General features: G+C 37.2%; 3 protein-coding genes across 3 annotated transcripts; 1 reads left to right on the forward strand and 2 right to left on the reverse strand.

The window, feature by feature from the left end:
• Positions 1-592: 592 nt before the first annotated feature.
• LOC111596574 lies at positions 593-3,202 on the reverse strand. Its single transcript, XM_023310851.2, has 5 exons — positions 2,893-3,202; positions 2,783-2,830; positions 2,322-2,719; positions 2,064-2,265; positions 593-2,001 (listed from the first exon to the last, which is right to left on the reverse strand). Exons 1-5 carry the CDS (start codon positions 2,905-2,907, stop codon positions 865-867), a joined length of 1,800 nt encoding a protein of 599 aa, XP_023166619.2. The 5' UTR covers positions 2,908-3,202; the 3' UTR covers positions 593-864.
• A 272-nt stretch (positions 3,203-3,474) lies between these two features.
• Positions 3,475-5,158, forward strand: LOC111596564 (odorant receptor 88a). The gene is made up of 3 exons (XM_023310841.2): positions 3,475-4,668; positions 4,728-4,883; positions 4,937-5,158. The coding sequence occupies exons 1-3, from the start codon at positions 3,670-3,672 to the stop codon at positions 4,985-4,987; spliced, it is 1,206 nt and encodes a 401-aa protein (XP_023166609.2). The 5' UTR covers positions 3,475-3,669; the 3' UTR covers positions 4,988-5,158.
• A 294-nt stretch (positions 5,159-5,452) lies between these two features.
• On the reverse strand, positions 5,453-16,888 carry LOC111596553 (NADP-dependent malic enzyme). The gene is made up of 4 exons (XM_023310830.2): positions 16,767-16,888; positions 12,471-13,266; positions 6,628-7,556; positions 5,453-6,564 (listed from the first exon to the last, which is right to left on the reverse strand). The coding sequence occupies exons 1-4, from the start codon at positions 16,826-16,828 to the stop codon at positions 5,889-5,891; spliced, it is 2,463 nt and encodes an 820-aa protein (XP_023166598.2). The 5' UTR covers positions 16,829-16,888; the 3' UTR covers positions 5,453-5,888.
• Between the last annotated feature and the right edge of the window lie 5,792 nt (positions 16,889-22,680).

Genomic DNA, 22,680 nt, shown 5'->3' on the forward strand with positions numbered 1-22,680 from the left:
TTGTGTATATAGTATATAGTATATGGTATATATATATATATATATATATGTATTCCAACTCCCTTGGAGGAGACTTGCCTTCATATCCCTAGTGTCTAGTGTTGCCATCGATGTTTGTATTGTACTTAAGTTTCGTTAGTTCTTAATGATTGTGAAATAAAATGCATTTTTATAAACAGTTTGAGAGAATTATGCATTTTTGATTGGATACCGTGGTCACTGGTGCTTAAAGAACTTCAATTGGCCAATCTTGTAGTAGACAATCTTGGCTAAGACAAAAAATTGAATTTAGTATATTAAAATATATGCCTGAAATATAATCACTTTCCAGTCTTCGAATTACTACTGTAAGACATGAGTGAACAATACTTTATTTTCCATTTTAATATCTATTTGAATATTAATTTAGCGAAAATCATCAGCACCCACAGTAAGCACTGCGATATAACGAATATTTAGTAAAAACTTCAACAAAAAAGTTGCCTTAAGCAAAACTCTAAAATTATAACTTTTGTTTAGCTATATTAAAATATACAATTTTTATATATAGAATTACTCTTCGTTCTTAGGAACGAGCAACCACTGTAGGGGAACAATAGGCAATCTCAGTTCATGAGATTCAAGGATTATTTACATGCCATAACATTCTCTCTAAATTAGTTTATTGATTTTTTGTTATTTTTTTTGTTTTCTGGTTTTTGTACGACTTTTTGTACAGAACGAATAAAGAATCCGGGAAAATAATGAAAGGCGAAAACAGTCAGAGGCCAATGGCGAACTGCTGGCGCAGCTGTGCCACTTGCTTATCTCATAAATGTTTATAGATAAATTGTGAAACTCAAAAGATAATGTGACTAATGGGGTCTAGCATTCGCTTTCGATCAGCTCCTCCTCCATGGCTGGCGTTGACCGTGGCAGCGAGGTGTTTGCACTTGAGGCCAACAGCTGACGCATGTGTCCGTCCAACTGGAACAGATTCACAGCCTCTTTCTGAGCAAGAAATTGACGCATTTCGGCAAAATTATCGCGTTCTTTGATTTGTTTGCTACGCAGTTCGTATGCCTCATCGGCTGAGTCAAATTCGGAGTCACTCAGACTTGTTGGCTCCGTCAGACGATTATCTTGTTGCTGCTGCTCCAACAGATCCACTTTGCCAAACAGCTCATCCACATTTATGCCTTTGGCGGCGAGCACTTCGCGTTCCTTTTCCAGCATCACTATGCGAATGGGATCGATACGATCTTTGAGCTGTCGCAGCACTGGCTTAAACTTGCCCTTGGTAATGCGCTTCTCAAAGTTGAGCAGTTCCTTTTCGGGTGTCGGATATGGTGCCTGTTGCTCATTCTCGTACTGACGCGCTTCTTGCTCGTCGTACATGTAGGCATAGAAGTCATCACATCTTTGCGGCTCATTGGGATGCTGAGAGAACTCAACACGCAATATGCTTTCCGGAAATTCATCGTGCTTGGTGGGCGACTTAGTTTTCTTGGCCGGATCAGTGCCCAAATCCAACTTACTATTTAAAAATTTGTTATAGACAAGCATCAGACGCTGGAAATCATCGCAGCAAACTGCCAGAGCATTCTCAATGCCACGCATATTATTGGCTACAGCCACAAGCTGGTCTGCATTGTTTTTCTTGGCTGCCTCGGCTGCGGTTAACTGCTGTAGGGTGACATCCAGTGCCTGACATTCACCGGCCACGGCTACCATACAGGCGCTGAGTTTCAGGGACGAGTGTTGCAGCACCACAATGGGACCACTTTTGCCTTGTTCAGTTTTGGCTGCGTGCAGCTGCGCGATCTCCATTTGCTTCTTATTCTGCATGGCAATCGACAGATTCTTGAAATGTTGCTCCTCCTCTTGCACGAGCTGTCGCACTTGGTTGTCGATCTTCACCAGATCCTCACTCAGCTGCGAAATTGAAGGTCGCGTCAGAATGGTAAGCGCCAGACGGAGCAAATACTGTGACTGCACATATGCGAATATGTTATGAAAGTCCTGCAGTAAATATATAATATATAAGTGGAGAATATCTGATAAGCATAAGTCATAGTAAGTACCTTGATGTGCTTCGGACTGTAGTCCGTCACATTGTTCTTAAAGTATTCGCATTCGCGCAGCTCTTCCATGGGCGCATAGTAGGGTCCGTATTTGGGGGGCAGGGGATAGTCGAGCTCCAGTTTGCGTGTCGCATCATAGAGTATTTCGGTTACCTCCTTAGCCGCCGTAATGCAGTCCCAAGCGCGCTCTATTTGACGTGATCTATGAGCAGAAGGTCAGTTGCAAATAAGTTGTTTTATTACTTTGCTTGCACTTACTCAATCAGCTCGGCCTGTTTCATAATGATAATCTCTTGAAAGTACGTCATGTTGCGCCTTATACAATTGCCAAACTCATCGATGGTCTTTACCAGCTCCTCGAGTTTTCGCTCCACAATTTTATTGCGGCACACAAAAACGCTTTTGACCACACACAGAACGCCAAATGCGGTGGTTAAGAGGAAGGATGGCATCACGGACAATCGCATGCCACGCGGAGTAACTAGGTGCTGTAGAACGGTGCCGCTCAACAAAATGCAGGCACTCCGCGTGGTTAGCAACTGCCGGCCGGTTGCTTTTTCATGATGGAGTTGGATGCATTGCTCCAGAGATTCCACATGATCAACTAGCAGTCTTTTTGAATAGAGTATGCGCTGCAGCAGCTGATCTGTTATCGCCTATTAGGGTATTGCTTGTCTCAGTATTTATATACGTACATTTATTTTCAACACGGCACTCACCTGTTTCTGTTTTAGCTCGTTGGCTAATCGACGGCGTCCTAAACATTTCTGTGAGTAATATGTGCATAAATATTTATTTGCAGCTATTAATATTTTGCAGCAGAGCTTACCGTTAACCTTTCCATTATATGCGTAATTATTTTGCACAGCAATTTAGTGATTTATTTATTACATTGGCTTTCAACAATATTTACGTTATTCATATGTGCATACCAGGGATGCACTTGCGAGACAAACTGATTTGATGTCTCGCTCTAACATATAGCATTTTCCATGCGATGATTAAACGCAGATCCAAAACAAACGTGAACGCAGCAAGAGTAACGTAAGCGCGAAATTGAGCAACGTTAACGCAATATTGTCGAGCTTATCGACACATTACTATGGGTATAACCGGTAATTTTTTAACTTAACATTTCAAAGCAAAATGAGTGAATTATTGAAATTTTGTTTCACCAGTTGAATACATTAGAGTATCTGTCAAATATAAAGAATTAAAAAAAATGTTCTCTGCACATAAATTATGCTTTTGTAAACCACGTATATATGTATATGTGTATATAAGTATAAATGTAGAACTAGAATATGTAAAAGATCAGCTTAGCCAAGGTTCAGGGTATCGCGTAGTCAGGCACGCCCAACTAGCACTTTCATAGCATTATAATCATTATTGTAGTCTTAAGCATCACAGCTGCTTTAGCACCCACCAATTGACTATCACCTTCCAACTAACAATTAGAATGCGAAATAAAAAAAGTCCTGATTGATGCAACCTGCTGGCAATTATTATCCAATTGTGGCTGGTGCTAGATTTCCGTATATATAGACGCTGTGAATAGCACAGCTTTGCAGTGTTTGAAAAAATTTGGAGAAATATATTGCTTGACATGGACACCGTAAATAAGCCTATTACAATAGAAGAGTTCTTTGAATTTCAGAAATTTCAGCAAGTTCTTCATTTTTTACACTTCAAATTTTATCGCAATGATGAGGGACGCATAGTTAACAGATCGGTATTGGTTTTCTTCACGGGATTTTCTTTGGACTTCTGGTTTTTTGCTGTAAACTGCTTTGATATTATCCGGTCGCGGTATCTAGGCGAGATTTCCAATCAAAATCTGCCTGTCCTAAGTATATCGGTTTATTATACGATACGAGGAATCATGTTGTATATGAAGCGACACGACATTGTCGACTTCATCAACGTGATGGATCGCGAATTTCCAAAAGATTTGGCTACACAAAAGGTGCTCCAAGTGCCGGACATATATGAGCGGCATGCCAAGCGCCAAAGATATGTCGGTTACTTTGCATATTGTGCACTTGGCGGCTTCTGCATGGCACCGATTATTTTTTACATACACGACTATGACGGCCGGAGTGCGCCCATCCAGCTGGACCATCAGCTGCTTGGAGGTTGGCTACCTTTCAATCTCAGGCAGAACCATAACGTTTATCCTTTGGTGTGGCTCTACGACGTCTACGCGATGTTAGTCGGGGTCACCTACTTCACCACCTTCGACACGCTGTTCAGTGCGCTGCAGACGCAGCTGATCATGTATCTGGGCGGCCTGCGTAGGCAGATAGAGCAGCTCGATTGCGCCGAGAGTGTGAATCCCATTAATGAGCGACAGTTCTATGAGCGCATCAACGGTATGATACGCCGGCAACAGGAGATCAATTTGTTATGCGAGAAGTTCATTGACATTTTTAAGCTTTCGATTTTTATAAGTGACCTGGTGGGCGCAACGTCTATCTGTTTCCATTTGTATTTAATGAGCGAAGCGGATGATATGCTAACAGTTGGCAAATACTTATGCCCCACCATGGCTTTGGTGATCTTCACTTTTGAGTGCTGCCTGCGTGGCACACAGCTCGAGGAGGCGGTGAGTATAGCGATATAAGAATTCTTTCAACGAATATATCTTATCTAATATATTCCCAGTCTGCTGGCTTGAATGAGTCATTGTATAACCAAAACTGGTACGCTGGCAGCAAGAAGTATCGCAGGCTGATTGTGATCTGGATAAGATATACTCAGTGTACTCGAAAATTAACTGCTTATGGCTTGGTAGAAGTGAACATGATGCACTTCTCGGACGTAAGTAGAGCTTCGATTCTTTGTGAGGCATATTCAAATATTTCCTATTTCAGATTATGCAACTTGCCTACAGACTGTTCACTTTTCTCAAGTCACGACAGTAGATATGCAGAGCATAAGGTCTTATCCTGGTCGCAATCGACACTCAGTCAAAAAACGGAGTTAATTTTTTGCAGAATATATAGAAGAAAGATAAACCACAATTTGATTAGCAGCGTTCAATCTTAAGCACACAGTAATCCTAGCTCTAATATATGCCTATATCAATTTAGTTTCACCGTCAGAATTTAACAATTGCAATGTTTAGTAGAATATTTTAAAATTCAACTATATCTTTATAGTTAAAAGCTGAATTTCTAGTCATTGTACGTTCAAATTTTTATAATATATATAATTATATAAATTGGCATTGACATGAGTTCAATCTGTTCGATTCGAAGCCTAGCCCCAATCTCTGATAAGTATTTAGATATTCTACAATACATATATAACACCTTTAAAATTAAATGTTAAATTCGTAGCAGCTGGCAACTGAGATCCTTAACTCTCATAAACACCAACACTCATTATTGTTTTTAGTTATATTTTTATTATTATTTAGACTTATGTACTTAGCATAGTTTGTGTTCACGTTTACATAGAATTTGTATACACATAAAGATATCTAGAATATTAATATCCCATTTACATATCATCTGCATTTTTAAAATGATTATCTAAAACAAATCTTTCCTCAATATCGACCGTTAAACAACATATGGAGTTTCTTCTTCATATTCGCCTGCGTTATAAATATATAAAGGTGTGTGCTAATAAGACAGGATGTTAATGTATAAAAGAACTGTAAAATAAATAACATAGGCATGTTGCTGCTGTTGTGACACCAGCTGCTAGTTTCCTCCTAGAAGGCAAATGGAATGGAATTTCTGCCAAAAGTCGCGACGTTAAGGACGACGAGCTGAGTAGTTGAGGGGGTCGCAGTTGGTGCTCCTGCTGTGTCGCTATTTACACGGGATAGGTGGCGGGCAAGGCACTAGGATATTCGAGATCGTACATTTGAGCTTTGATGAACTCCAGCTTGTTTTGTGGCTCCGGCTGTACGGTAGCTAGTCCGTTTTTGTAGGCATAGGTTACGATGCTTTCCGCAATGCACATCGAGCACTGCATAATCGAATTGAGTGGCGGATACAGGCTACCTTTTTCCAGGTCATCCTTGGAGACCAGAGAGGCCAAGGTTTGGGCAGAGAGGAGGAACACCTCCTCTGGTATGGTCAGCATGCCGGCGCACAAAACACCCAAAGCAACGCCCGGAAAGATATACGAATTATTGCCTTGGCCGGGATAAAATTTACGCCCATTGTAGGTGACTGGTGCAAACGGTGAGCCGGAGGCAAAGATGCAGCGACCTCCTGTGTGGGTGTAGGCTTCCTCAGCGGTGCATTCAGCCTTGCTGGTGGGATTGGACAGTGCAAATATGATGGGCGCCTCGTTGATTTCGGCCATTTTCTCGAGAATCTCCTTGGTAAAGGCGCCGCCCTGTGCCGAGGCACCAATCAACACGTTAGGACGCACCTTGTTAACAGCCTCCAGCAATGTGTCAATGGGCGCACTGACCTGAGCAAAATGCAACTTATGCTCAGTGAGGCCGCCCTTTGGACGATCGCGGACAATGACGCCACGGCTGCAAAAGAAATGCAGAGATTAGTTGGATTTGAAATAGAAGCATATTAGGTGATTGACTTACCTATCAACCATCCAAATACGTGACTTGGCTTGCTCTTCGGAGAGACCCTCCTCCTGCATGGCCATGACGCACAGATTGGCAATGCCAAGCGCTGCTTCGCCAGCGCCCAAGAACAGCAGCACATTATCCTTCAGCTGGGTCTTCTTGATCTTCAGCGACGCCAACATACCCGCTATGGCCACAGAAGCTGTGCCCTGAATATCATCATTGAATGTGCAGTATTTATCGCGATACAGCGATAGCAAGCGGAAGGCATTAGCATTGGCAAAGTCCTCGAACTGAATGAGGCAATTCTGGCCAAAGCGACGCACGCAAGCGCGCATGAACTCATCGACGAAATCATTATACAGATCGCCCGTGGCACGTTTCTGACGCAGACCCAAATAGAGCGGATCTTCAAGTATGGACTCTGTGTTGGTGCCCACGTCCAGCGTGATGGGCAAACATTGGTTTGGCTTGATGCCAGCGAGAGCCGTATATAGCGACAGTTTGCCCACGGGTATGCCCATGCCATTGACGCCCAGATCACCTAGACCCAGGATGCGTTCACCGTCGGTCACAACAATTGCACGCACATCCATCTCTGGCCAGTTCTTGAGCACATCATAGACATGTCCCTTGTCCTTGATGGTGATGAACAGCCCCTTGGGCTTCATGAACCCCAGACTGAACTTCTGGCAGGCCAAGCCCACAGTGGGCGTATACACCAGCGGCATCATGTGGGTAATGTCCGAGCTGAGCAAATTGTAGAAGAGGCGTTCATGGCGCTCCGACAGGCCAATCAGATACATATACTTGTCCAAATCGTTGGGCAGTCGATTCAGTAAGAGACGACAGTGGTTCACCTGCTCTTGAAGGGTGCGCACCACATAGGGCAAAAGGCCTTGAATGCCCAAAATCTGACGCTCCTCATGTGTAAAGGCAAGACCCTAAAATGGAAGAGACACAGGAGGAGGATTAGATTAAGCTGGTACTTCCTTTGGCAACGCTTTGATGGCTGAAGCAAAAGTTTTGGAATTCAAAATAAACAGATAAAATTATAATGGTTTCATTGGGGGCGTGGCACATAAGGAAAATATATTTATGGAAGAACTAAGATCAGACACAAGTTTTGCTCTTGGATCCTAGTTGAACTCTTCCACTGATAGAGCTATATAAATTAAATGGTTTGGATTGGAATTAGTCTAGATTAGATTAGATTAATCAACAGCCGACTGTCAACATATGTCAAGATGTCACATCTGGTCGAACCGCTTATCAAAATAAGCCACGCGCCATAGACAACCTGTCTGGATGCGTGTCCATGTAGAGATCCATGCTGTTCCCGTGCCCATGGGCTGACAAACACGCCTCTTGACTGACCTTCGCCACAGCCCAAGCCGATAGCCAGTGAGATTTGCATGTGAAATGTACACAAATATATAAATATATAAATATATATATATATGCATATACTTATGCTTGAAGTTCAAAGTCAGACGCGAACAGCATCTCGAACTATATGTGTTAGGTGGGAGATTGCGAACCGGTATTCAAATGCATTTGGGGCATTCGTTTTGAAAGTCGAATATATGTTAGTTGGCTGACTCAGCGAGCGACTGGCCTCGATACGCCAGCAGCATGATTTGCAACAATTGAAAGTATTCAATTGGTTGGGTCTATTGTGTAATTGACTGATAGAAACTATATGGAATCGCCTGTGTGAGTGTGTGAAAATGTTTGTCTTTGCTGCTCGAGCAACTTCCTCTAGGTTGCCAGTCTACCTGACAATATGCATACGGCAGCCGTCAGCCGGCAGAAGCGCGTTCTTTGAGGGCTTTGCACAATGGCGAAATCGTGACAAGACAAAGAATAACTGATAGTTAGCTTCTGTGCAGTTGACATGTACATGCTTATACATTGTGGCAAAGGCTCACGCTTAGTCTGGGCTCATGTAATGGAACTTACTGCATTTATGTTGATTATAGTTGAAAGCGCTTTGTTTGAATTATATAAAGTTTTGTAATTGCAATAAAGTGATTAATAGGAACATTGTTTATATTAACTAGCATTAATAAAATATATTTATTAAAAAAATTAATGACGACTAACTTTAAAGGAAATTTCTAGTTAGAAAACTTAGGAAAAAATTTGAACAAATTTGCTTTATATGTAAACAAAATTTGATCAACTTAGGGCAACTTTATAAATATCTCTAAACATTTTATAATAATTTCAACTGACTATAACTTTTACTTTCAGACGATTACCTTTTTCATATAGCCTCAGCACACACTTATATCCGGTGATATAATGTCACGCTATTAAATTCATCATCAAATATATCATATTATAAAATCATAAAAATCAATTCGATATGTTTACAATAAAAAAGATTGTATAATAATTGTAAATGATATCAATAATAAGCAACTCGTGTGCTGAGCACAGAAATAGGAGAAAAATATAAACAAATCAAATTTCATTTAAGATTTGTTGATATTAATTGCCTTGTCTCAAGTTTGTTATATTCGATAATTGAACTTTACTTATATATGTGTTAACATTACGTTAGATATGCATGTTTTCAACTTATTAAATTTATCGATCGCGTGCCTTAACAATTTTATACTAATGATTTATACAAATTGGTTTTTTTTTTCTATTTACGAATTGATGACTAAACAGAGAATTCTTAATGGTATGCAAAATGCCTGAATATTGGCTATAATTTACACGAAAGAATAAAGAAAAACCCCAAATACTTGAAAGTGCGTCAGACATTGTGTAAAGTTTTATGCCAACTCATCCTGTGTTTTAGTAAATCAATGTGGAATGATCGCATCGGAGCTGCCTTAAAAAGCGAATAGCTAACCCCGGAGCAGTGGAAATGTTTCGCAGAGGCAAAGCAAATTAGATTTAATCTAATCAAATGATTTCAAAGCAAGACCCCATGCGGTGGCTGAGTGTCCAAAAAAAAAAAATGCTTTCAAGCAATCAACATAATTGATTCGTAAAGCTGGCAATAAGCGTTAGAAGCTCGTCGCACGTACGCCGCATTCTGTGGAATTAGCCAATGAAAAATAATTCTGGAACTGTTTATATCGTTTACGATACGATATAAACGTCATCAATGGTGCTGGTGAAATAGTGAGTGCGTTACTGTTGAAAACGACACCATTGACATTGAAGTAACGCCCGCTGTACGATAAGCGGTCGGTGCGCAAGAGCGAGAGAGATAGTGAGCGAGAGTGAGAGTGAGATCGTTCGCTTGGCAACAGGTATAACTGTTAGCTGCCGTTTCAACACGACGTTGTAAGCAATTCCCAGCGCTTGCCTCACAGCGCGTCACACGCAGCGTATACGTAATAATAAACATTTGGAGATTACGCATACGAATTTGCAAAAAAACCAAAATAAAACGAATACAAAAACAACTGGCTTGGCGCTCAGCTGATGTTTGCGTTGTCTGGCACGATCATCATTATCATTGTCATTATCAGCATTAGCATTAGCATTATCATTATTAAGAGACAGTCGCCCGTAACGGCGATAAGCGTGCAGCGGGAAACCTGACCTCAAAGCGATGACGACACCAACGGCGCTTACAACAAAAGATGCTGCCACAGACAATTTCACACAAATTGTTTCCTCTGTTCAAAAGCTGAAAGGTCGTTACAGTGAGTGTTTGGCTATCCGCAGTTCAAGCAACACGAATTTTTTTTAATCGGCGCAACGAATGTTGGAATATGACATGACAGCTACTTTAAAAATATATATTAACTATTTCAATAATTATGAAATTAATTAAGACTTAAGCTCATAGAAAGTATGTACTTTGCAGGGACAGAAGAGCTTTTTTCTAAATTAAATGTTCTTTACTATTATTTTTCTAGCACGAACTCGTTATTTACATACTGAACTACTGAAGTAAGTGAGCTCGCAGTTTCGCACGATAGAGCGCATTGACCCTATTAATTATTTAAATTTACTCACACATTTTGTGGGCACTTTAGCTATGTCAGACAGCCAAATCTAATATCAAAACATTTGAAAAGAAATCCTTATAACCGTGACAGAGTCGTTTTCGCATATATTTATTGTATTTTTAATTAGTGTGTTTTATCAGCATATTTTAAAGTCGACTTGTTTTCTATTAACCTTATCTTGCGCCTTAATTGGGCAGACATGCAAATAATCTGTCTATCACCATTTTTGTTTGGTTTGGTTTTGTGATATCCAAACAAATATTTTGTGTCAAATATATATATGAAAACAGATACTTGTATATATATATATATATGTATAAATATTTATAGAGTTTTGCCATTGTTTTGCTTCACGCTAAACTGTATTCAACTTTTGACGTAGGTCAGTTTTTGTCGCTGAGGAAGTGGTAGGTATTTAGTATATGCAATGCGATAAGAACTGGAAAAAATTTCCATTATGCAATGGAAACGTATAGGCAAAGTCTCAGAGAACAATTTATATATATACAAATGTATACATATGTATATATTATAATTGTCTACATGTAGAGCGTGTTAAATATATATAAGATATGAAAGCCCTGGTCAGATTTGATAAGAGCTCTTGAGTGTTATTGTAGGTCACCTTTAAAATGTTTTATTCTTATAATTTCATTTTAATTTATATTTTATTATTACCTTATAATGAAAACATTTTATATATATTATTAATATGTATATATGTATATATATATAAATGTATATATGTATATATATATATGTGTATATATATATGTATATATATATATACACATATATATATGTCAAAATATTTTGTAATACTATCTTGCAGCTTAATGATTCTGTATGGATTTGCTCATATGAAATTGCCTGTTCTTTCTATACAACTACAAGCGACCCTTACCCCACATATAGCTCACCATTAAAGTAAGCTCATGCGCATACTTCGCTCCCACTTGCACAACAGCAGTCACGCTACGCTCTGCCTCTCTTTGTCTCTCTTCCGCGATTTGCATGCAAATTTTATGCTCAACAAAAAATTACAAAACGTAGAGAGAGAGAAGGGAGAAAAAAAACATCAGCTAAATAGCATCTGCAAATTGGCAATGAACTTGGAAGTGTGAGCGTAACGGTAAAACGCATGCAACCCAATCGACAAATTGTTCACACTTAAGTTAATACTGCAAGTAGCTTATAGAATATATAATTTAATTTATCGGGTACTCAATTATAACAAGCCATCTACGTTTTATTGATTTTCTATAAACAATGCTGTCATCACCTAAAAACCGAATATGAAAAAAAATTCCATCTAATATGAGCTTTGGTCTTCCAGCGCGGCGCGTAGACGTACACTCTGCTTTGGCTATGTCATCTAAAGGTCAAGCAAGCCGGCAGCAACCAATTTTGTTTTTTTGACAAAATTGTTAGCTGACATTTGTGTTTAATAGCTATTTATTTTATTATTTATGAGCTTTCGTTTTTTGGCAGTCTGTGGCATAAAAATAGCAGCCAGAAATTGAGTAATATTTTGGTTTCAATAGGAGTGCTAAGGGCGTGAGCACTAACGAAAAATTTGTCAAGGTTTTATTAAATAATTCTAATAAGAAAGTCAAAATTATATTTGTTTTCTGTCTATAAAAATTAAATAGTGCTGTTTAGTGAGCTTTTTAGAATTTTTTTGTTAGTGTAGCGTCTAACAAGTAGCGCCAATTGTATGCTCATATATTTGTAGCTAATACATATCAATACGGAACTAAACATTTGTATGTATGTATATCTGAAAACAACCCCGCAATAGTCAGTCCGCACTCTTTGCTGGTATTTTTCCACTATTCGCGTGTATGGGAAGCTCGCGACTTTCTTAAAACTTACCTTATTGAAGCGCTTCATGCGCATACGATCGAATCCAGAGACATTGCCGACGATCTCGTTGTCGCCTGTGCCCCAAAGTCCGAGGCGATCACGCTGCAGATTGTTGCTCATGTTCTCGCTGTAGTTGCGTATTTGGTGCAAATTGTTGTTGTTTCTAGGGTTGCCAAGTAGTGATTGGACTTGGTTTTGGTGTAGCTCGTGCAGGCTCTGTTGCAGCTGCTGCCAGTGGCTCGAGGATAATATCGGTGGTGGCAAAGCTTCAGCTTCGTCTACACTTACTGCTCCTGCTTCGTCAACGTCGCGTTGCGTACTGATTTGTGTTGTGAGTTTTGCAAAATTGGAAAGTTCGTATTCGAGCGTTGTTGTCGTTGTAGTCGTATGATTTTTACACACACGACTACTGCGCCATTTCGCAGTCGCAGCGGCAGCGCAGTCACCATCACAGCTGCTCGTGCTCTCGTGTGTGTGCTTCGTGTGGGTATGTACGTGTGTTGGCTGTGCCGCGTTTATTTTGTTATTATTGTTGTTGCTGCCGCCGTTTCTCTCTTGGATGAGTGCGCGTGTGTACAAATCAGCTGTTTGACAGTGAGCGCAGCGTGTGCTATTGCTGCTGTTAGCGGTGCTGCCAGCGCCAGCGCCAGCGCCAACACCAACGCCGACGCCGACGGGAATTGTGGTCTTGTAATAGCCGTGCTCATTTTGTTGTTGCTGCTGCAGCTGCTGCTTATGATGATACGGTGTTGTTTGGCCATTGGAAGGGTTGTATGAATTGTTGGCCGTTGGATAAATCGGTGTGCTGTGAATGAGACAAAGAGAGAGAACGAGAGAGAGAGTGAGGGAAAAGAGTGAATATGAGAGTGAGAGTGCTTTGTGTGTAAGTTCGCTTGGGTAACTGTAAGTTAGGTGGGTAGGCAAAACGAATGCTCGTTCTCGGCATAACTTAATTATAAGATGAATACGTAAGAGGACCTTAGTCGGAAATGCCCGACTACGAAATACCCTGCACCTTGTGCTGAGCAACTTGATACTACCATAAAAAAAAAGCTGTTAACCTAGATTGTTTCGAAAATGAGAAACATCTATATTGATTTCATAATATCTTACACAGCGGGCATTTATCAGGTTAAGAGAGTCTTGAAGGTCCATGCTTTTAAGATATGATTAAGGTTCAATAAGAAAATTTTTAAACTGGCTTCGTCGATTCGGTTATTTAATCAGAATTCGAAAATGGCTAGTAATATATTTATCTATTCAATGCACCAATAATTACTGTCTCAATGTTTCTCAATTGCATTAATAATTAATCAATGTCACTTAAACACAAATCATAAAATATATAATATAGAATATTTGATGAAATTGAGGGCTATAGAAGAAGCCTTGTGCTTAACTTTATATAGCTTCAAAGAGCTACAGCGAAGATTACATCGACTAAGCTGATCGTTCCGATGAACAATATATATTTTAAAGAGTTTGTGATGTCTCCTCGCTTCAATAATGTAAATTTGCACAAAACCATAATACCTTAAGGTCTCGTTTTCAATGGGTATATAAAACAAGATGTGATGTTATGTGCTTGACATTGTTGTGACTTAATAACGGCACTTGATGGAAGAGAAAAGGGAAAAAGAGCAATGAATAACTTGTACCTCACATTATGCTGTAGACTTCAGGAGTTAAAAAAATAAACTAGTTCACTGATATGTTTTTGTTTTGTTAAGTAATAGAAATGTGCATTGATTAAAAATATGCTTAGTTTTAGCAAAACATTAAGAAACAGGTGATGCTTGGCACAGCAGACTAGACAAATCAGCAGTAGAGATAAGAATTGTGCTACGCCCACTTTCTGCTCCCGGCAGATGGGTACAGAGTACACTGATATTGTTTATATATAAGACATATAGTACATATGTATATATATATACATACTGCTTGATTCGTCCAAAAGCTTTAATCGAGGAAAAGCGCTGCAGAGTTGCGTACATGCTAAGCACTTTCAATTTCGTCAATATATATGGAAAATTTTGATATCTTAAATTAAAACGTCTATATAGGTTTATATAGAACTACGTAAAATTCTGGTGTGACCGAAACGCTCTAGAACTAAAATGAAACTGACTATAGAAAGTTAAGGGGTTTTCGTTGGGGCACTTCGTTTTGTATTTTCCAATTACACTTTGTAGTTTTCATCGCATTTGCTTTCGCTCAGCCTAGAAGCATAATGAGCGAGAGCCAACAGGGAATATATATTTATGTACTTACATACAAATTGACTGATAAGACCAGACTAACTTTATGACAATCAATCAGGGCATAAAAACATTTTGCTTCAACAATTCGTAAACAATTCGCAATGCAAACAAACAGAGGCGTCACGTGATTCAAAAGTGATTGAAGGGGGACCGACTTAAGTGATGTTAAATAATATACATATTTATATATAAATATATTTTCCATATTTTATGTTATGTTGTTAAATAATATATATATATGTAAATAAATATATTTCAAATATTTTTCATACACTTATATGTATATATAGAAAATTTAATATATAAAAGAGTGTGTCTGTGTGGATGTTATCATAAAATTAGTCGAATAATAATTCCCTATACAGGTCTAAATAACAAATGATAAAAAACCATTTCTAGTTCGCAGGATGTGCAGTAAAGAAAGGAACCTACATGGATTCTATAGATCTAATATCTCTCTTTTGTAATGAATTTTTGAATTAATGGCTATAGATGGATAAATATGTAGATAAAAAACACTGCCTTGCAGCAGATAGTTTCGATTTATAGCGAGTGCCAGACAGAAAAAGATCTAATCTATCAGCTCAAATCTAATACATTCCTGCATTGACCTCGCATGTCGTCCCGGAATAAATATATAGTTCAAGTACTGCCCCCCTCAATGCGTGTTAAATATCGTGACAGACTTATCATAGCCCGCAGCAAGGGTAAAAATTGTAAAGTCGAGTCTCGCATAGAGCCACAGCCCAATGCCAAAAGCTGATCCACAAAAACTGAAAGTCAATCTCAGACTGGGCGATTTTACACACATGTGTCTAACCTTCATAAATATTAATAGGTTAAACTTTTTATTTTGTTTATTAAATTTCGTATTTTTTCGTGTTTTTTTTATTGTGAATTTTTTATAGGATTTTGTGATTGTTTTCTATAATAACCTTACCAGACACACGCACACATGTATTGCGAGTATGTGTGTGTTTTTTGTGACTGCAAGTACATCGATTAAATCAGTGCCCGGCCACGCCCACAGGCATATACAATACTAACTACCGAATGGAGGCGTGTTTTTTATTTGTGTTTTAGGGGTCAGTGAAACGCGCTTAAATCGCTATTAAAACGCTAGTGAATCGCACCATTAAATGTTAATTACATGTTGTACTGAAAGGACGAACAGGCAGACTGGGCGTGGTCACACGCCTTTCATGTGCTTGTGTACTGAGAACAAACTAAGAAGCTACAATAATCTAATCGACATTTAGGTGGATATGTACATACATATGGATATATACAGCTGGGAAAAATAGAATAGCACCATGCTCACAGGTAATTTGAGTTCAGTCATCGAAGCTACCTTTGTTGGCTTGAGTTGGATTAATATGTTGTCAATAAACATCAATATGTAAGTCAATACGTTTTTCATCAATGCGTAAATTTATTATGGTGGTGCTATTATTTTTCGCGCTGTATTTTATTTATCTAGTACCAAGTGCTTAATAAATTATTAGTTATTGAATATGAACACTACTACACTAATTGTTGCTTAGAGGTAAAGTGTAATCTAATCTATGGTGTATCATTATATATCTGAACTAAAAAAATAACCTTAAGTAGACTTTTGTATTACAATAAGAAGTATTCTAAGAATTATTCTAAGAACAACTTCAACTTCTCGCAGTAATTATGTCAAAACGGGATGCAGTATAACTGTTAAAAGTATATTCAGTCTGACGTAAAGCTGTTCAATCAAAAACTTTGTGCTTTTATAAAAAATTCGCTAAGTATACCTTACAGCATACTACTATAACAATTATAGTTCTATAGATTTTCAGAGCGCAGAGTTTCTCAAATTCTTTTCAACATGAAAACTTTTTGCTGTTTTATATATTTATATTTTATTTGTCCTATCAATCTATCAGATTTAATTAAACTCTAAGTTTCGCCAGCTTCAATTGTATTTCGTACCAAAAGTTCACTTTGTTATTTGCTGATCACAAAACTAATCAAGCTGCCCTCGCACACACACTTTTCTCTTGTACTTTCTTACCCATTTTCATCAAAATTCCTTATAGCATTGCGATCGGCGCAAAGTGAACTCGAATTGCCCATTTTAGCAAAGTTATTTTTTTTGTTCTATTTAAATAAATAAACAGTTGTAAATATAACAAGAGTGTATAACAGTTAAAACACCGCAAGGACAGTTCATAAATTATTTAAGACATTCAACAATATTAGAAATTTATTTTTTTAATAAACTATATTTAACTTCTTTTTGTTTGCCGAGCGCTAGTCAACTGTGATTCGAGCGAAACTGAATTAAAAACTAAAGCTAAAACTAAAACCCGCCTCGGCCACTTGTTACAATCAAAAATGTTGTCGCATGGCCAAAGGAGAAGGCGACTGACGATGAGTGCAAGGCGTCGGTGCAAGGGAGACGGCATTATGCAAACAGCTTGGCTCGCTCTCACACGCGGTCAGCGGCACGCGATGCTTGTTCGCGATGACAGGTGGCGTGTGTGTGAGTAAAAGGGAGTGCGAGCAGGAGAGAGAGGTTGAGTCACACAGTTTGGCGCTCCACACAGCTGTTTAATTGGACGCACAGCCTTATTATGCGCTTATGTTGAGTCTCAACATTTAGTCACGTAGTGAGTAACGCATAAGAGCACACAGTTCATTATGCATGTATGTGCATGTCACGTACATATGTGTTTGATAGGTGTTGATTCAGCTTGGCTCGTCTTAAATTTATTATTTGCTTAGTTTTATTTTTGGGAGTAGCACTAATAGATGTTTAGAATCGAATAATATTTATAATATTTATATATTATTTTAACTGAAGTGTATTCAGTGTTCGTTGTGTGGCTCTTTCGTGTTTCACCTTAACTGTTTGTACATGGCAAGTTGGCCACTTGGCCAGTTGGTTAATCGCTGTGACCTTAGCCGCAACAAATTGCATAAAGTCGTTGTTCGCTGTTCGTTGTACATGTTGCGCGTGGCTAATGAAAAAATAATAATAATAACAATAATAATAATAATAATCACTTACCCAGTAAGTGTAACAAACGCACTGACCATCGTTGCACTTCAACGAACTCAACTCCTGGGGCTCAAATATTTCCTATACCTCAAGTCTAGTCAGATAATTAATTGACTAGAAATCAAACGTTTTTTTGCTCTGTAAACAAGTTATATTTCAAATTTATAAATATTTAAAAAATCTCAAAAGAAACTTATCTTAATTTGAGCTCTAACATTTATTTATCTATAATTATTAATTTCCTTTAGGTAATAAACAGAGCATGTAGCGTGTGGTTCGTTTTGCTGTTCGTACGTCTTGAGCTCATCAAGAGTCCTAAGTTTCGGAATAAGTATTCGTGTATACCCTCTCTTTAAAGTATTAAGATCTTTGAGTTTATGCTCACTGAGGGCTTGAGAAATCGTAAAGAACTTCTATATGCTTCGGTTGATATTCCCAACATTTTACTACCAAAAAGTTCTATGAATAAACTCTTAAGAGGCGTGTTAAATAAAGAATAAATAAAAATAAAAACGAATATATAAAAAGTTAAAATATATGTACAAAATCAAAAATAAAATGCAACTCCAATTAATTGCAATCTATAAGACATAAAATAATGAATTAAACTTCATTTGGAACAATTTCCACTATTTTTATGATAAGCCAATTTTCAATGCATCTCTCTAAAATTGTGAACAATTAATTAACTTTCATCGAAAGTCGCGGAATATTTTCGTACTTCTCTTCTTTACATTCTGGTCTGTAAATAGATATCTTTCATTTTTGATTTTGAACTGTTAAAAAAAATTCGTTAATTAATTGATGCTTTACATATGATCTAGATATAATAATAATACATAATTATATATATATATATATCATTAAATTGATCTATAACAAGCTGAACAGAAATCTAAATATTATTTTTTTAAATTTAAATTTATTAATTTCTTCTTGTAACAAAATTTAGAGTATGGCTAAGTCGACTTGACTCTAGCTTTACCTAACGTCGCGGATGTCAATTCTCCAATTTCGTAATTTTAGTGATTCGACGTTGATTTAGTTGTCATTTAAGTTGCACAAAAACTTTTAATTAACTTAACTCTATTTCTCTTATTTTTCTTTTTTGGCTTTGCAATTATTTTGTATAAACAATACGAAACGCTCTAATGACTAGTTGTATTATCTGTACAGTTATAGCCATTAGGCCAAGTGAATTCAGTTAAGCATTTGTTGAACATGTTTACAAAGCTTTAGCCCAAATATCAATTTGAATAATCTCAGTTTTGAATGCGAATTCCATTGCTATGAAGTATTCAAGGAGAGTTCAAATGCAGTTGACTTGACTTTGTCTTTTTATGCATTACTCAGTTTGACTAATTAATGCTAAAAATATTTAAGCAATTAGTAACAGCTTACTTGTATTTTCATTATATTTTGATTTCTGTATAATTTGAGTGTCTTTTAAGTACAAAATAATATTTTTAAAACTAAATAATATTTCATTTTAGTAATTTATTTAATTTTATATTTTTCTTTTATTTTTTATTTTTTATTTTTATTAACATTTAATATATATTTATATATATTCATAAAACACATGTATTGTGCTACACTTCTTAACAATAGATGGCATTGCTAGCGGGTTGATGTCTTTGCTAAGCGGCTGCTTGCGTTGTATGAACTATAGGTGGCGCTAGCCTTAGGCTTAGCTAAATGTTTTTATTTTATTTAAGTAATTGAAGTATTTTGAATTCTTAAGAAATTAATTGATGTTGAAAAACATTAAAGGGTCCATTTTCAGATATTATATTATATCCCAGACCAACGCAGTCTGATAATTTATATGCATACAAAAATGCCTTTGTCAACTATCCAGTCAATATGAAAAGCTTCAAAACTACTAGTTAAATTAATGTATCTTTTAATAAGCCACGTCTTAAATGGATTATTATTATTGCTGTTGCTGCCGCTGTCGCGGCTGCTGCTGCAGTTGCTGCTTTAGCAGCTGCTTTGCCAACAATTTGCTGCACAACGAGCAGACAACCCCAAGCTGTACCCCTTTTGACTTAGATTTAATAAAGGCTCGCAGCAACAAAAGCAATTGAGGGTCCACTTTTATAATCAAATGATTTTCTTTCAGCTAAGCTGGGCACAATTTCCACGGCGCTGCAGTCACGTCAGCTGCATGTCCTGCACATGTCTATACACACATACATATAGACATGAGTGTGTGTGTGTTCAGCGGTAATCTATCATAATTTTTATATCCTAAAATCCCATTTTCGTATTGGAGCAAAAATGTCTGCGAGCAAATATAATAAAATGGCCAACACATCGACGTGAAGGCAGCTACTGCACGCGGCTCAAGCGCAGGCCAAGCACTCACACACACATACACTCGTCAAAGCATAACACACACACACACACACCCACACACATGCACATGGGTGGACATGGCATGCCAACAGTATGAAATTCCAGTCAAGCGCTTGCTTTCGTTCCTATTTTTGTTAGCTTTTCTTTGCTTCCTTTTTTTTTGCACCCTTTTCAAAACTTGTTGTGCACGTGTGTGTGTGTGTGTGTGTGTGTGTGTGTGTGTGTTTGGCTTAGCTGCACTTGTCGCGTTTTATTTTTCAATGCCTTGGCTTTGGCTAGCACAAAAAAAAGAAAACGTTCAAATAGCCAACAATTTTATGAGTCTCTTACAGACACACACACACACAGCAAGCACTTTTTATATGCTTGTTGTCGTTGTCTAATGCATTGTCCTTGCTCAACACACACATAGACATATTCATATAGACATTCAGATAGCAGTGCAATTATCTTGGCGAGTTCTTAATAATTGAAGAGCTTCACATTTTTCGCCAATAAATTAAATTCTCAGAAATATTTATTAAAGAAAATTTTCTTAGAATTTAATATATATATATATATATATATAAATATAAATATATAGATATATATATAGATATATATATATATGTATATATAGATTTCATTATATTCATATATATATATATATATATATATATGTATATATGTATATATATAGATTTCATTATATTCAAACAACTTCCTCCTTACTATATAAAAAGCTCTTCATCATAATTTCTCAGCAATTAATTTAACTTAGCGTAAATAAGCTTGAAATACTCAAGAAAATTAAAACTTCTGTTTAACTATTTTAATAAGCTTTACTGCTAGGTTTGAGCTTGAAATAATGTTGAAAATAGTTGACAAAATGAGTTTGTTTATTGTTATCTCCATTGAAATTCAAACACATTAAGCTCTGTAGAAAGCTCTAGAAGCTTCGATTATAGACAAAGCCAATCAACTTTATTTAGACAGAAAGTAAAAATTAGCTCAGAAGCTTTAAAGAGTTCTTTTTAGTTTAACAATTCAAACATATTATAAAAGCTTTCGAGCGCATTATAATTAGAGCTTTTCAATATGCATAGTTCAGATTTAAAAAACTTGATAAGACGCTTTAAGCTTTGTCAATAACTTTAAAAGCATCTTAAATGTGGAGCTTTTTATAAGTAAGTTATCAATCAATGTGCATGTGAGCTTTGAAGCTTTAAAGTCTTTATACTTTGAACAATTTAAGTGAAAGCACATTAAAAATACTTGCAAGTTCTCTTGAAGCCGTGCAGCTTGCACGCCAACTTTAATATAAATTACTATATAGCAGCGCAAGCTTGCCTGTCTATGCTTGCTGGCATGTAATTAATTTTTTAATAATAATTATAATAAAAATAATATAAAATGCAGTCCATGAAATTGCCGCATGTTGCACCAATCGACAACAAAAGCAGCAAACGATTTTGCATTTACCTTAAACTCGGATTGGCAAATTGATAAAAAAAGCGACAAAGTGAGGCGTAAACGACTGCGTAATACTTGTTCAGCTTGCCAAAAGTTGTTAAGAGGCATCAAGTATTGATAATTTTAGATTAGATATAGAATGAGACCATAGCTTGGTCGTATTCAATTGTCAAAATATAAAGACTTAGACTGGCATTGCACTCAACCTATATACTCGTTTGCAATTTGTGAACGAGCATTAACACATTGTGCGCGGCTTAAACCGCTAAAAGCTGAACAAATGATTGCGTAAAATTAACTTTAAGCAGATGCTGTTTAAATCTATATATAAAGTAGCAATATAAGGCAATATACATATATAATGAAAGATCTTTGAGTATATATAAAAAGTTGTTAGTTCTTCTGATATACACAGTTTAATCAAGATTTCATAGACTTACAAAAGTTTTGCTGCTTTTTATTGCCAAATGATAATAGACATAAACAACAACAATTATCAACATCAATAACAATAATTGCGTTTTAGCAAACGGCTGCTCTAGAAAGCTGCTCTCGTCTGGAGTCTAAAGGTATTATATAAATAATTTTTAGACCCGTTACAATTGCTAAACGGAAGCTGGCAACAACAATTGCAGCCAGCGAAACAATGGCAACAACAATAAATTTAATTAAAAGTTTTATAACAAGCTTTGCTTGATTTCACTTTTGTCAGCTTCACAGCTGTAGACAGCTTTAATCGAAGCCATTTGTGGAACGCTGAATATTTGGGCAAAACTCTTAGCCTCTCTCTTACTCTGTCTCCCTCTCTCTCTCTCTCTCTCTCTCCTTCTCTGACCCGCTCTCTGCAGCATCTCGTCATATTTGATATTAATTAAAAAGTTTTCATTGTCGCGGGGGCGCTTTAAACAAATTGTCAGAGCTGACGAACCAGCAAGGATAACTCCTTCTCTCTCTCTCTCTCTGTCTGCCTGTCAGTCTGTCTCTCTCCGTTCACTGATGGCAAATCAAATACAATGACCGATTCTGCATATGTGTAACTGTGTCTGTTTGTGCGCGCGTGTGTGTGTATGCAGCTGTCTTTACAGCGACAACATCGGCGACATCTGCTTAT

This window comes from Drosophila hydei, unplaced genomic scaffold, assembly GCF_003285905.1.
Source record: "Drosophila hydei strain 15085-1641.00,03,60 unplaced genomic scaffold, DhydRS2 tig00008119-arrow-pilon, whole genome shotgun sequence".
NCBI classification, from domain to species: Eukaryota; Metazoa; Arthropoda; class Insecta; order Diptera; family Drosophilidae; genus Drosophila; species Drosophila hydei.

What these genes read in the sequence shown, in the direction of transcription:
- LOC111596574 (XM_023310851.2), bottom strand. An exon ending in ACGAGCTAAAACAGAAACAG is followed by an intron (nt 2,720 to 2,782) that starts GTGAGTGCCGTG and finishes ATACCCTAATAG; the next exon opens with GCGATAACAGATCAGCTGCT. An exon ending in AAACAGGCCGAGCTGATTGA is followed by an intron (nt 2,266 to 2,321) that starts GTAAGTGCAAGC and finishes TTCTGCTCATAG; the next exon opens with ATCACGTCAAATAGAGCGCG.
- LOC111596564 (XM_023310841.2), top strand. Translation starts at nt 3,670, where the DNA reads ATGGACACCGTAAATAAGCCTATTACAATAGAAGAGTTCTTTGAATTT. An exon ending in GCACACAGCTCGAGGAGGCG is followed by an intron (nt 4,669 to 4,727) that starts GTGAGTATAGCG and finishes ATATATTCCCAG; the next exon opens with TCTGCTGGCTTGAATGAGTC. An exon ending in ACATGATGCACTTCTCGGAC is followed by an intron (nt 4,884 to 4,936) that starts GTAAGTAGAGCT and finishes TTCCTATTTCAG; the next exon opens with ATTATGCAACTTGCCTACAG.
- LOC111596553 (XM_023310830.2), bottom strand. Translation starts at nt 16,828, where the DNA reads ATGGGCAATTCGAGTTCACTTTGCGCCGATCGCAATGCTATAAGGAAT. An exon ending in AGGAATTTTGATGAAAATGG is followed by an intron (nt 13,267 to 16,766) that starts GTAAGAAAGTAC and finishes TCTCATTCACAG; the next exon opens with CACACCGATTTATCCAACGG. An exon ending in CGTATTTGGATGGTTGATAG is followed by an intron (nt 6,565 to 6,627) that starts GTAAGTCAATCA and finishes TTTCTTTTGCAG; the next exon opens with CCGTGGCGTCATTGTCCGCG.